The following is a 14,250-nucleotide window of genomic DNA, read 5'->3' on the forward strand; positions in this document are numbered from 1 at the left end:
TGGGGACTTGACAGTTTACCTCCGACCAACCCCAGCATTTAGGATGCTGAAATGAGATGCTTAGATCTAGGCTAGCCTGGGCTAGAAAGTGTGATCCTACTTGTATTCTTGTTAGTGAGGGAAGGCATGTGTCCCAGAGCACACGTGGGGGTCAAGAGGATGACATTTTGAAGTTCTCAGGATCAAGCCCTGGTTGGGTTCCATGATGGGCTTTTACTCACTATTTGGTTTGGTCATCAAAAACAATGTGATACCAGGCATAGTGGTACATGTCTTTAGTACCAGCACTTAGGCAGAGGCAGGTATAGCTCGGAATTCAAGGCCAGCCTGGTCGATAGAGTTCCAGGAGCTAAATAGTGAGACTCAAAGGTTTAAAAAAAAAAAAAAAAAAAAGATTTGAAACTCTGAACTTGTACAAATAAGTACTGCCTGTTCTCACCTACCCACTAGGGGGCACTAAATGGTTAGTTCTGAAAGATCCCTGCAAATTGTTTTTAGACAAACTAACTTTGTAGCTGTGAAAGGGCTGCCAACACAGAGAGACCAGAGTGGCCTGGAGCTCAAGAGACCTGCCTACGTCTACTGCCCATTGCTGCTTTAAGGCATGCTCACAGACCCAATCAGTTTTTGTGAACTGTTCTGGGTGTTTTCTTTTGAGATAATCTATGTAGCAGGCTGACCTAGAACTCACAAACCCTCTTGTCTCTGTCTTCACAGTGCTGGAATTTCTAGCAGGTGATTGGATTTTTGCCCCTCTTGGGTCTTGCGGGTTTTAAAGTCCACTCCATTCTACTCTTTTGTATCGATTATTTTCTCCATTCTACTCCACTTCCTGAGTTCTCGTTGCTAAAGAGACTTGTGATGCCACCAGTAAGCACAAACTCAGAAGTAAGCCTTCCAAGTTTGGTCCTGATCATGTCCTGCCGTATTTACACCATGTGTCTGCACGAGACAGTTAAGAGAGTAGTATTCCCTTGAAACCTTAATTACAATTTCGTTTTCTACTTTGGAGGCAGAAGCATGGAAGAAAAGTTGAAAAGCTTTTCCATGGAAGAAAAGCATGGAAGAAAAGTTTGTCCATTCTTGGACAAACACAGTGTTTGGTAGATTATTTCTGTCCATCAATCCTGGCTAACTGAAGAATAGGAGTAAGTCTATTATTGGAGTTCTGTTGTGGAAGCAAAGCATTTAAAGATTTGAGTTTTGGGGGGGGGGTTGTTTTGTTTTTTGTTTGTTTTGAGATCAGGTCTCAACATGTAGCTCTGGCTCTCTTGGAGCTTACTTGTAGACCAGGCTGGCCTCAAACTCATAGATCTGCCTGCCTCTGCTTCCCAAGTGCTGGAACTAAAGGTGTGTGCCACCATGCCTGGGTAAACCTTTTTCTGATATCTGGTTGGAGATGTTCTGTCTTAAAATGCCTGGGTTGTCTTGGCTTGTCTTCTATCCCTCACAGACCCTCACTATAGACTAAATTCACCAAATCTGCTAGGTATAGTGCTCTATGACTTTAATCTCAGTATTCAGGAGGCAAAAGAACGTGGATCTCTGAGTTCGAGACCAGCCTGGTAGACATAGTAAGTTCCAGGAGTTATTTTAAAAAACAAAACAAAACAAAAAACCCTCACAAGTTTTCCACATTTTTTCCGCTCTAGGCTTATTGATAATCATTTATTCAAACACATATTTATTGGGCATTTCCCAAACGTGGGTTCTACTGAAGGTGTTATCGTTCTGTAAAGGGACCTATTGAAGAATGATGTCTGTCATTTCTGTTTTGTATGCCACCAAAAAACTTCCAGAAAAATCCCTAAGTTTTCATTAAAATTTGTCTTACGTTTATTCATTGTGTGAGGGCAGGGGGTCATCCATGTGGTGGTTAGACAACTTGCAGGACTGGCTGCCTCTCCCTGTGCTTGTAGACTCTAGGGACTGAGCTCACACTCAGGGGACTGCACTCAGGAGCAAACACTTTCCCCACTGAGCCAAAACTGAGAAATCAATTTTTGTTGCTTATGTAATATACTCAGTTTATGGTATTTGGTTCTAGCTGCTGGAGTTATAGGTGTGAACCACCACATCTGACTTTAGAACTAAACATTTTTAGTTCTTAGAAGTACATACACATGAAGACCCTGAACAACTCTGCTCTGTGCTAGCTCTATTCAAGCCGCCGGGCCTGCTCAGCAAGCCACCTTCCTTTCAGTCATCTTGCTGGCCCCAAAACAGTCATTCTTATACTGCTTTTATATTCTGAAAATTCAGTCCTTTTTTAAAAAATGAGTTCTCACTATGTATTCCTGACTGGCCTGGAACTTGCTGTGTAGACCAAGCTGGCCTCAAACTCAGAGATCTGGCCGCCTCAGCCACCCGAGTACCAGATTAAAAGGGTATTTTTGTCAAGTTTTTCCTGTCTTTCTTTAATAGAGTGTAACCTGCTATGGTCTGGATGTTTGTAACCCCAAATTTATATAGACACCTATTCCCACTGTGAGGGTCTTTGAGAGCTGGGTAAATCACAAGAGCTTTGCTTTTATAAAAATGCTTCATGCCCTTCAAAAATACAACTGTGAGTTTCCTTTCTACCATGTGAGATGTAGTAAAATGCCTCTGTTCTATACACCAGACGGTCAACACCCCGACTTACTCCCCAGCCCCCTTCGGAACTGAGAGGTAAGCCACTCGGTGCACTTTGTTGTATAATAGTTTTCCTTCTTTTATACTTGTCTGCATCTTCTCTACAGATTGCAATTATTAGTCTTAGGAGTTTTTAGTCAGTTGAAGTGAACAAGATGAGGAACATGGGCTCCTTTCAGACCTGAGGCCAAGCCAGACATCGGTTGCTAGCTATTGTAAAACTTGGTTGCCTGGTGACCAGATGAGGTTGTCTTGAGAGGGCAAAAAGTGGATATCATGTCATTTAAATAACTTTCTAAAAATAGTTTTAAAGAATGAGATATTGTGTGTGTTGGGAGACGGGTGTACCACGTGCACGTGCGGAGATCAGAGAGCTGCTCATTAGAGTATGTTCTTTTGACCCACATTGTGGGTCCTGGTGACCGAACTTGAGTGGTCAGACCTAGCAGTGCGGATTTTCACAGGCCCATTTCATACGCCTCCTTAACATTAGAAATGTGCCCTCTGTATCCTCTTGATTTCCCTCTCAATCGTCCATTATGACTCTTAGTCATAAATCCAGCTACAACACACCAGTTCAAACAGAATAGTCATTTCTCTTATTTGCCTGAAAACTATATCCTTGAAGTTCCTGGGGGTTCCTAATGAATTTAGTATTAGAGAGATAGCTGGGTGGTGGCACACACCTTTAACCCCAGCACTGGGAAGGCAGAGGCAGGCAGATCTCTGTGAGTTCAAGGCCAGCCTGGTCTACACAATGAGTTCCTGGACACCCAGGACTACACAGAGAAACCCTGTCTTGAAAAACCAAAACAACAACAAAAACTTAAAGTATTAGAGAAATACTTTCTCACACGGCACTTACAGAGATGTTCTGTCTTGAGTTGGATATGGTGGCTCACACCTATAGTCCCAGCACTTGGGAGGCTGAGGCAGGAAGATCACTAAGCCAGTTTGAATTACATAATTCCATGGCAGCGGGGCTAAAGTGATGAATCCTACGTCAGGACCCCACACCATTTCCAGCTGCTGTGCAGGAAGAAGATTGCAGGCTCTCCCTCTTCAAGATCCGGCTACTCCCCTGGCCGGCTCACGGAACTTTCAACAGGTTCCTCTCCAAGCTACAGCCTTGCAACATCCTCAGAGAAAGTCAGTTTTTCCATAGGCTGATGTCAGTTGTTCGGGCTACAGACACTGACCATTTCTACCAGTCTAGAAACTGGGGTGATCGTTCCTCCCTGTGTTGACTCATACCTTTCTCCTGTTCACTTTTACCTGCCTCCCATACAGGAGCTGTGGTTGCTTTCAGGTTGGTTTTGTTTCCTTGGTTCTACAGAATGAGGCTTTTCATTGAAGTGTCTCTTAGCCAGGACTTGGGGGAAGGCCTGTGAATCCTAGTACTCAGGAGCCTGAGGCTGGAGGATTGTGACTTTGAGGTTAGCCTGGGATAGAAAAAGAGATCCTATCTGTTTGTTTGTTTTGTTTGTTTGTTTGTTTGTTTTTAGAGGCAGGGTTTCTCTGTGTGGCTTTTGGAGCCTGTCCTGGAACTAGCTCTTGTAGACCAGGCTGGCCTCGAACTCAGAGATCCACCTGCCTCTGCCTCCCAAGTGCTGTGATTAAAGGCGTGCGCCACCACCACCTGGCCCTATCTTTTTTTAGAGAAAGAAAGAGAGAGAGAGAGAGAGAAAGAAAGAGTGGGAGGAGGAAGAGAACCTCTACTCCAGTTCAAGCCATGGTTCAACCCCTCGGTTTCTCTCAGTTCTCACTCATTGTTCTCAAGGGACTGTGGAGAATCACTGAGGACGCTCCTATGAGGTCTCCAGGATCACACTTATTTGGAGCCCTGAAGCATGGTGTTATATGGATAGCATATGGCCTTAGACATGAGTCAGCAAAAGGGAAGGAGAAGGGAGCCCCAGTGTTGCTGATGACCGACCTCTTTTCTGGAAGAGGAAGGACTTCCATCTTCCTAGAAAGTCCTCTCTCAGAACTACCCCAAGTTAAAGCCTACCCTTTCCAAACTCTAGGAATCTTGAGTTAGGAGCACTGATAAAGGAATCTACCTGAGGGTTTCCTGCCTGTGAAGGTACCTTCTGGCCTGGGCTACAAGTTCAAGGCTGACCTGGACCGTATAAAAGGATCCCATCTCTAAAGCAAAAAAGCCCCATGATCCTTCTAACCACAAACTTCTCTTCCTCCTTATTAATATTCCTAGAGTGGGTTTTTTTGTTATGGTTTTAGACAGTGTTTCATGTACCCCAGCTAGCCTTGAACTCTGACTGTAACTGACGGTCTCCTTGAGCTTTTGATGTTAGGGTTAGGGTTAGGGTCTTGCCTCCACCTCCTGCATGCTGAGACTACAGGCATATACTACATGCACACGCGGTCACAGTTCAGGTTTAGTGTAAAGCACTCTAACAACTCAGCTGGGGTTCCCTACTGCCACTTCCTAAGGAAGGCCAGAGACTCCTCTCCTCACCGCCAAGGGAAGTGTCCAAAGTTTAGTGGGAAAGGTGGCCAGAATATAGAGATAGCCTCTAGTTCTTCCTTCCGCTTTTGTTTTGGTGTTTGTGTGTGTGTATGTGTGTGCACAGGTTCTCACTCTGGCTAGCCTGGAACTCACTGTGTAGAGCAGGCTAGCCTCTAACTCAGAGATCCTCCTCCTCCTGCCTCCCAACAGCTGGGATTAAGGGCGTGTACCATTGTGCTCAACAGAACTCTAGCTCTGTCTGGGCTCTACCAGGGTCTAACTTTGGAACCTTGGGTAAGTTATCAAGTCCTTGAGCACTAGTAAGAGAAACACTATGGTAGACAGCCATTGTTCATTTCTAAACAATATCCAGTCCTGTCCTAACTGCTCAGTTTTCTTCTTCACAACCATCAGTTTTAGGGGCGGAGCAGAATGCTACCTGAGCTAGCCAATCACATGCTTGCTAGAGAGAACTTGCATGAGGCTTCCCGGAAGGATTTCTACTGGAGTTTAGGCAGAGGCCTGCCTGTGCTGTGTGTGCTCGCTTGCTTCTCCATCGTGTGAGCGCTCTCTTTAACCTGCTCCACATCTCATAATTCCTTTTTTACGTCAATTTAAAGAGATCATCTTATCTTTGTGTACATGTATGTTAGTGTTAAGTATACGCCTGTGGGTGCTTTGGGGGCCAGAAGACAGTGTTCGATTCCTGGAGCTGGAGTCCCAGGCAGCTGTGGACAGACATGTGTGGGTATGGGGACCAACTCCGGCCCTCTGGAAGGTCAGCAAGCTCTCACAACCACCATCTCTCCAGCCCTCAAGCTAATTTTTATTGCTCCCTAAAACCTTAATTGCTCCCCACACCGACCTTGAGGTTGTTGCAAGGATGGCATGAGACAGTGAGCACCCCGGCCCAGCGGCAGTGAGCAGCACGGGCACAGAGCTGGCAGTGAGCGGCACAGTGAGAAAGGCAATGTTGTTACTGTTTGTGTCGCACTGAGAAAAGTCTTTCTCCGAGAGATAAAAGGACAACAACATAAGGGAGGGAAGTCCAGGCTATCATATGCTCATTTACTCAAAATGTCTTTTATTGAAACAGAATGAAAGAGCGAGAAAGAGTGAGGTCTGGGAAGCTGTCTTTGGGCACAGGATGGAGCCCAGACCTGACGGTTATAGTGTGATGCTCTGCCCACCCTGTACTGATGCTTGCTGACAAAGAACATAAAGCAGCAGGGAGGAACTGGGGTTGGGGACCGGCCCTCTGAGCTCTCCTAGATGGATGGAGTGAGGTGCCTTTGAGCCCTTTGTGTGGGGCGGCCTTGCCTTCCTGTCTACCTTGCTAGGGCCCTTTGTCGCCTTTCTGGACGGCCAGCCTCCCACCAGGGTGCTCAGAGGCTGTTTAGAGGGCAGGGTTAGGAGTGGCTAGCAGCGGGACATGGTCACAGCGGTTAGGTGGTGGCTGCCTCAGCAGGGAAGGCCGACGGCACAGCTCCCCATCCCGGAGTACCTCTGGCAGAAGCTTGCGCTTGGTCTCGGGCAGCAGCATGATGCTGAGGATGCAGAGGAGGGCACAGGCCGCCAGTACCACATGCTGCAGGAAGGCTCCATGGCCCATGTGGAGTCGCTGAGCTGGACAGCTCAGCCCCCCGAGCGCCCCAAGTGCCATGATTAGGCCCAGGCCACGGCCCCTGAGAAACACAGAGAGGGCACTGAGCCGATAGCTGTGGGCCTCACCTTGGTTCTCCAACAGCTTCTCCTTTTCATCCTTCAGCCCTTTACCCCAGCCAAAGGCCTCAAGGTCTGGCCGGCCCTGTCCCTTCCCCAGGCAGCACCCCTTTCTCACCGTACAGTGGTTGGGATGACTTCAGAAGCAAGCAGGGTACTGAGGATGGCAGAAGCTTGGGAGGAGAAGAGTCCAAGGACAGAGAAAGTGGTGATGGCAGCATCGTTCAGATCTGGAGGACCAAAACGGATGGATGATATGAATGGAGGTAGGGAACACACACCTGGCCTAATCTCTGATGTCATCCACTTGGGCTCTCAAACTCTCTGGTCCCTGCTGTTTGGGTTCTGGGCATTCAGTTATGGAATGGAGGAGCAGACAAGTTTAGAGTGGTCTGGGGAAGTCTGAGTCTTGGAAGGCCTATGTCGGATGCAGTAGCTAAGTTTTTCTGTCGGGGTTTCCTAACTGTAGGATTCCCACAATGCAGAGAAGAAAAGATACTCACAATCCCATAGGCCCAGCAGGACCAGGGATGCAATGCCCGTGAGAGTCATCGAGAGAAGCAGGATGCCCCGGCGGCCAAAACGGTCCACGGTGACTCCCAGGAAGACACAGGCCAGGGCCGCTGTGCCACTGGCTAGCAGAGAGCACAGGTAGAAGTCTGACGGGCTCCCTCCTCCTCCCACAGGCTGGTAGCAGTGGCGAATGGCGTGGGCGATGAAGCTGCGCAACAGGGCGGGGAAACAACGCAGGACGTGAGTTCCTCCCCACCCCTTCATCCTCTGCAGCCGTTCAAGAGGCTTTCCCCACCCAACCAGCCCCTATCCCAGCTACTGGCCTGGCCCTCAGCTCAGACAGCCAGGCTCACTTGGTGAAGCCCAGGATAAGCAGATTCTTCCAGATGTTGCGGTGGTTGAGGAGGGACGCGAAGGAAAAGGTGGATGTTGTAGGGAGAGGGCAGGTATTCTCCAGTTCTGCAGGAAAGAGACGGGAGCGATCAGAGACAGCTGAGCCCCGGGCTCTCCCGTGGTGAAGAGGCACAGGCACCATCACGCAGAAGTCATCGCGGGAGAGACCCCTCGCTTCTTACCCTGTAAGGCTTCCTGGGCCTCTTCTCCCAGCATCTGCCCATGGGGCCGGTTTCGCTCAGCCAGGATCCTCAGCACAGACTGGGCTTCCTCAATTTGCCGCTTCACTATCAGCCACCGTGCGGACTCCAGAAACAGACCAGGCCAGCTACGGGCAGGTGGTAGAGTATACTGTGAAGCCTTCTTTCTCTGGACCCAGGGATGGGACCCTACCAGCTTTGAGGAACTGGGCAGTTGGCAGGGACTAAGGACCACACTGGAGGTAAAGATGGGAAGAAGCAGGCCACAGACGGAGGGTGATACTGACCCATAAAACAGGAAGAGGATGCAAGGAGCGGTGATCATTCGCTGTAGAAATCGCCAGTCCTTAGAGACCAGGGCCAGGCCCAGGAACAGGAAGTGCCCTCCCACCCCTACCAACTCCCCTGCCAGGGCCACCCGAAGCCTCTGGGTTGGGTCGCACAGCTCCAGGCCTGGAGATACAGCAGGGATGAAGGGAGGAGAGGCCAGGGAATAGAAGGTGTGAGGGAAGAGAGGGAGGGGTGGAGGAAGGGACAGAGAGCTAGGTCAGGCCCTCACAGAGGCTGCAGCCGTCACCTCCCACAGACTAACCTCTGGGTGGCAAGGAGGAAGAGCCCGGACCCCGCTCCTTAAACCTGGCTGGACTTTAGGATCAGAGTCACCTGGGCACCCAGCATTCCTAATTTACAGGTCCTTTCCTATTTGTCCTATTTGACCTTCATATCGACCTTTGTCCAAGGTCACACAGTTTCTTAGGATTTCCTTTAGGTTTGAGACAAGGCCTCACAATGTAGCCCAGGCCACACTTGAACTCAACCTTTCTGCTGTAGCCTCCCATGTACTGGGATCACACCTGCATGCCGCCGTGTGTGCCCGATATTTCATTTTTAAAATCAGACTCTTCTCTGACAGAAGAAGGTCGGGTTGGGGCTTTAAAGATGGTGGTAAGTGGGAGGACGGAGTGGGGAGAAGCAGGACCTTGCCTGGACCAGGTCAGGCTTTCTGTCTCTCTCCTAAAGAGGTAGCTGCTGCCATGGCTCCTCTCCTCTCCCCCCTTTCTCTCTCTCTCTCTCTCTCTCTCCCTCTTTTTCTCTTTCTTCGCCCCCTTATCCCTCCCTCTCCTCTTCCCTTCCATAACCAACCTCAAAAAAATATCCACTACATAAATAAATAAATAAATATCCAAAACCTCAAAAAAGAAAATAAGTAAATAAACCAGGTAAGAAAGACAGCTGCCATTTGGGACCTCAGGGCAGTGGAAATGGCCTGCAAATGCAGAAAGGCAGACAGGAGACCCAAAGCAGAGATCTCGGGCAGGGTGCCACTTACGCATCAGGTAGACACCAAGGTCAACACCAGCTAGCAGGAAGCCCAGGAGGAATCGAAGAACCATAATGCCAGTGGAAGAGCCTGCAGCAGCTCCTCCTACACCACAGGGACCCACAAGCCCCAAGGTCAGCAGCACAATTCCACGGCGGCCAAACCTACAAAGTAGGAAGGGTTTCTGGTGCAGGAGGTACTAGGTGGGCCCTCGCTGCCTACTTCAAAGCTGGTATGAGGATGAAGTTCAGAGAGCAATCGCTGTACTGAAGCCAGGTGGCAGAATGGGTATGGTGGCACTTGCCTTTAATCCCAGCACATGGGAGGCAGAGGGAGGTGGATTTCTATGACTTTGAGGCCAATCTTAGGAGTTCCAGGACAGTCAAGACTATTACACAGACAGACCCTGTCTAAAACTGAAGAGAGAGAGATAGACAGAGACAGAAAGAAAGAAATGATGGAAGGGAACTGGGATGGGGGCTAGGCATACAAGATGTCTGACTACTGGGTAATGAGGTACACCTATGGTTTTATGGGGACAAATGACTCTTGGGGATAGGGCTATCAGTCAGAGATTAGGGCTTTGATCATGGATGTGAGATCAGCCCTGAGGGTGGAGAATGAGATTCTGCTTAGAAGGGTTGGGTCCTTCATCCTCATTGGTAGAGGTATTGATCAGAGGTAACAGATCTTGTCTTGCTCAGTCATTGATCTATGAAGTAGGAGCTCCTGATCTGTGGGATAACCACTGGCCAAATGTACACACAAACAGTTATTTATTCATCAGTGATAATACAGATGTTGTCCCTTGGGGATGAGACCACCGTTTCATAAAGTTGGGGCTTGGGTCTCATTACATGCATGGGTAGACAGTGGGAATGGGCCACTGGTGAGGACACGGAGCTACTGATCCAGGGGAATGAGTCTATTGATTCATAGGATCAGAATACTTACTTTTGGAGACTGGAGAATTGATCTCTAGTGATAGAACAATTGAGGGTCTTAGTGTAGGTGGGTGGGTGCCAACGGGACAAATAGATTAATCCATTAAAACAGACACTAAGGATAGGGAGATGAACTACTAGTGATGGTCACTGACCCCAAGCAAAGACAGAGTTACCGGCTGGAGATGAGTAATGGTCCTTGGTAGGGGGAAGGACTGATACCTTAGAATACAGCAATTAATGTGATAGGTAAGGACTATTTTTCATAAGGATGAGCTAATTTGATTAATGTATCACTGACTTTAGACTAAATTATCCATCATTGGGAAGGAGGCCATTATTCCATAGGAATGTGGCTACTGGCATGTGAAGATTTGGCTACTGATGCTTGGGGATTAGCTACTACTCTGGGTGTATATATGATTCACAGGTATATGTGATTATTAAGCAGGGAGGATGGCTATTGGTTTTAAGGAACCTGACCATTAATGCGCTTGAGCCATGAGTCCCTTAGGTGGGACTGTAGATCCCAAGTCGATGGTCAGTGGTCCTGGTTTTCAGGAGAGGAGATAGGGATTTGGATCCACCCAGAGTTACTAGCTAGCCAGGCAAACTGTTGTCTTTGGAGAGGACTGACTCATGGAAACGTGGATTTTGGTCCAAGAGGATCTGAAAGCTCTGGGCAATGCTTTCTGGGCATGGCTCTGAAAGTCCATGAAGATAGGACTGTTGGTCTGTGAGGTTCTCTTGGAGTTGGTGGTCCCCACAGCACAGGCGCTGGGTGGAAGGCATGGGAGTAGGAGCTGCTTCAGAGAGTCACTCGCGGAGATTGCTAATAACTGCAGGGGATGGGATCATCTGTTTGTAAAGTTGATGGGAATGGGGTTGTTGACATTTAGGAATTAATATTAAGTTTTAGGGACATGGCCACTGACACGGGCTAACAGTCTAGGTAGGCTATTAGCCAGTGAAGATGACTCTGTCAATCCAGGAAGACAGAAAGGAAGGCAGCTGGGATTATAAGGGCAACGAAGACGTAGATGGAACATGGAATGTGAAGACAAGGTTTTGGCTGAGGAAGTGACTTTTAACTCTGGAGATGAGGCTACTGACTTAGGGATATGGGTCTCCTGATCAGTGGGGTGGGGTAACAGGTCACAAATGTGAGGTCATTTCCTTGTGTGGAAGTGGGTATAGGTGTATTTCTTGATGGGGGGTGTGTGTGAAACTGAGACTGAGATAGACTGTTAACCAGGAGTCCAGAGGAGACTGTAGAGCAGTCAGTGGGATCATCCTTGTCCTCTTGCAGATCCAGCTGCTTGGGCTAGCTCTGCCAGCACCCCATCCTTTCTACCAGCCCTGCCCCCACAGAAGTCCTCACCTATCCGCGGGGTAACCGAGGAACAGGTAGCCGGAGGCGAAGCCCAAGATGAAGAGGATCTGCTCCAGGATCACCTGCCAGCCCAGGTCACACACCAGATCCCACTGGGGATATGAGAGGGGTGCAGCTGCATCAGGCTGGGTCCTCGCTGCCCTGGTCGGCTCCCACTCCAGATCCCACCCAGTTGCCTCACCTGACCGATGGCATTGGTGGTGAGCACTGGTAGTCCGTTATAGTCCCAGTCCTTCAGGCAATGGTTGAAGTCCGGCGGGGCGAAGCCACTACACGAAGGGTCGGTACTGGTGACGACTCGGCTGGCGGCGCTGGCTGCTAGGGCCGCTCCGGCGACGCTGACGCCGCTGGCGTTGGGGGGCTGCTCCCAGCCCGAAGCGTTGGGGGGCAAGGCGCCGTAGTGGCAGTGCAGCGGGGGCGCCAGCGTGAAGATGGGGTCTGAGGCCATGCCCAGCGCCACGAAGAGCACGGGTAGGCAGCACAGGCCGAGCTGCAGCTGCTGGCCGCCACCCAGCGCCCCCACCTGGGCGAGCAGAGCCTCGAAGCTGAGGGGGCCCGGGGGCGCGGCCAGCGACAGGCTGCTGCCCAGCGCGTCGCCCTCCCCCTCCCTCCGGCGCTCCCGCTCACCCTGCAGCTGCTCGGGGGGCACCGCATCTCCGAGGCTCCCGACCTGCTGTGGCGAGGGGTAGGGGAGAGAAGGTGAGGCAGGGGAGACCGTGGGCACGCGGGGGGACGTGGGTGGGAGGAGGGCGGGGAAAGGTCGGCCGAGCCCCCGGGGCGCTGATACTTACTCCATTGGCGTTGGGGGCGATCTCTACGGTGCTGTCGATTTTGCTGCCGCCCCCGCCATTGGGCTCGGGGGTCCCGGTGGCCACTCGGGGAGCCAGCTTGCCGACCGCAGGGGCCCTGTCGGCCGCGCCGGAAGAATGAACTGGTGTCTGGCCAGCTGTGTACGCAGGGCTGGGACGCCGAGGGCCGCGAGACCCCGCTCTGCAGCTCTGCACCCGCGGGCGCCTCCTCCGTCTCTACCGTCTCTGCGCTGCTTTCCCCTCCCCTTCCTCCAGACTCTCCTCCCCTTCCCACGTCAGCAGAACCTGGGTCCAGACTGTTCGTCAGAGATGAAGGGGGGCCAGGGCCCGCGTGGAAGTAGGGACTGGGGTCTCGCTGTTTGTTCCTTGGGACTGCAGGCCATTGCGGTTTTAAAAGAAAATGTGAAGGATAGAAGAAAGCTGGGGGAAATGCTAAGATTCCTCCTCATTTTAGTCTTCCTTAGAAGACTTCCTTAGTGCATGCCACTCATGCATCCACTGTCCGCCCCTCCACATTGATTTTATCAATAAAACGTATTAAGAGCCTACTGTATCCCGGGCCGTATGTGAGTGCTGAAGGATTTGTAGGTGGTTTCTAGGGGAGGCAGATGTGGAATTCGGTAATTGCAGGATGGGTTATGCAGATGGAGGAATCAGTTGGCACCATGCGTCACTCTCTAGCTTCAGTTCTCTACTAGGGGACAGGTCTCTGGGTTTCCCCACATCCAGCTTGGTTGAATCGCCATTTCCAGCCGCATTTGGCGCTATTGACCACCTCTTCTTCTAAACTTCCTCCTCTGACCGCCAAGTTTCACCTTCTCCGGGTTTTTCTCCACGACAACCACACACTCCTCCTCTTCAGCACCACTCCGTTTATGCCGTCCTTCCCATCTCACGCCACTGCCTCTGTGCTATACGTGCTAGAGATCATCGACCCAGACAATGTACACCTGTGTCCTATTTCCACCTCTGGTCAGAGTCCTGGGTCAGTGAAGCAACCTCTCGGTGACCCATATAACCTTGAATGTCCCTTCAGGTCCTCAAGAAAGGAATCATGCAACACCCTCTCCCATAACCTGGGCATCTTCTATAATGCCCCCATCTTTGAGGGGATGGCACCCTCATCATTTACCTCTGGTCAGATGTCTGGCATTTGCCCTTGAAATGCCTTCTTCACCTCACATCAAGTCCCTAACAAAATGCTGTTACTACCTCTATAGTTTTCTTCCTCGGGTGGGCTGCTGTACTCCTAGTTCCCAGCTCGTGTGAGGAACCCACTTTGTTTCTCTCCGTCTGTTACTTAAGGTGCAGATGGAATGATCTTTTAAAAGGAACAGGTATTTAAATGTTTTACTTATTAGTGTGTAAGTGCGTGGTGTGTATGAGTAGGTGTGCATGCCGTGCTGCATACGGTGGAGGTCAGAGGATACTGGAGAAGAGTGACCGCCATGCTCGCATGCTGGACCACCTTGCCAGGCCCCCAGATGGAGGTAGGACTACATCTCTGTCCTGCTCACCGGCATTCAATGACGCCTCTCACCAAGGAAGAGATAGTCTAGACAATGCATACCTGGGCCTACTGCCTGGTCACACGCCTCTCTGCAGTCACATCCCACCTCCCCACCCCCGCATTCTAACCACCTGGGCTGACCTTCGTTTTCCCAGCATCTTGGGGCTTTGGTGCAGGCTGGTTCCTATGCGCAAGGGCTTCTTCCACATTCCCTTATCCTTTGGCTGTCAGTTCAAGTCTCTTTGCCTCAAAGTCACCTCTCCTAAACCCCAGACTTGCTATGTGAAGTGCGGTTGATGGACTTGCTGCATCCATACCGCTAGGGAGACTGCTAAACATGC

General features: G+C 50.4%; 1 protein-coding gene across 2 annotated transcripts; it reads right to left on the minus strand.

The window, feature by feature from the left end:
• Nucleotides 1–6,163: 6,163 nt before the first annotated feature.
• Slc22a17 (solute carrier family 22 member 17) lies at nt 6,164–12,615 on the minus strand. Of its 2 annotated transcripts, none has more exons than XM_048444708.3 (10): nt 12,382–12,615; nt 11,772–12,260; nt 11,579–11,682; nt 9,263–9,417; nt 8,220–8,385; nt 7,915–8,060; nt 7,693–7,798; nt 7,330–7,547; nt 6,945–7,056; nt 6,164–6,789 (listed from the first exon to the last, which is right to left on the minus strand). In XM_048444708.3, the coding sequence occupies exons 2-10, from the start codon at nt 12,036–12,038 to the stop codon at nt 6,501–6,503; spliced, it is 1,563 nt and encodes a 520-aa protein (XP_048300665.2). In that variant the 5' UTR covers nt 12,039–12,260; nt 12,382–12,615; the 3' UTR covers nt 6,164–6,500. The 2 variants fall into 2 exon arrangements, with proteins under 2 accessions (XP_048300665.2, XP_048300655.2); XM_048444698.3 differs by having other exon boundaries at nt 11,772–12,263.
• Between the last annotated feature and the right edge of the window lie 1,635 nt (nt 12,616–14,250).

Source organism: Myodes glareolus, chromosome 12, assembly GCF_982192425.1.
Source record: "Myodes glareolus chromosome 12, mMyoGla1.1, whole genome shotgun sequence".
Lineage (NCBI taxonomy): Eukaryota > Metazoa > Chordata > Mammalia > Rodentia > Cricetidae > Myodes > Myodes glareolus.

Bases quoted from the DNA above. Each gene is read 5' to 3' on its own strand.
- Slc22a17 (XM_048444708.3), bottom strand. From the start codon at position 12,038: ATGGCCTCAGACCCCATCTTCACGCTGGCGCCCCCGCTGCACTGCCAC. The intron at 9,418-11,578 runs GTGAGGACTTCT...CCTACTTTGTAG, and splicing joins CTCGGTTACCCCGCGGATAG to GTTTGGCCGCCGTGGAATTG. The intron at 7,799-7,914 runs GTAAGAAGCGAG...TCTTTCCTGCAG, and splicing joins GGCCCAGGAAGCCTTACAGG to AACTGGAGAATACCTGCCCT.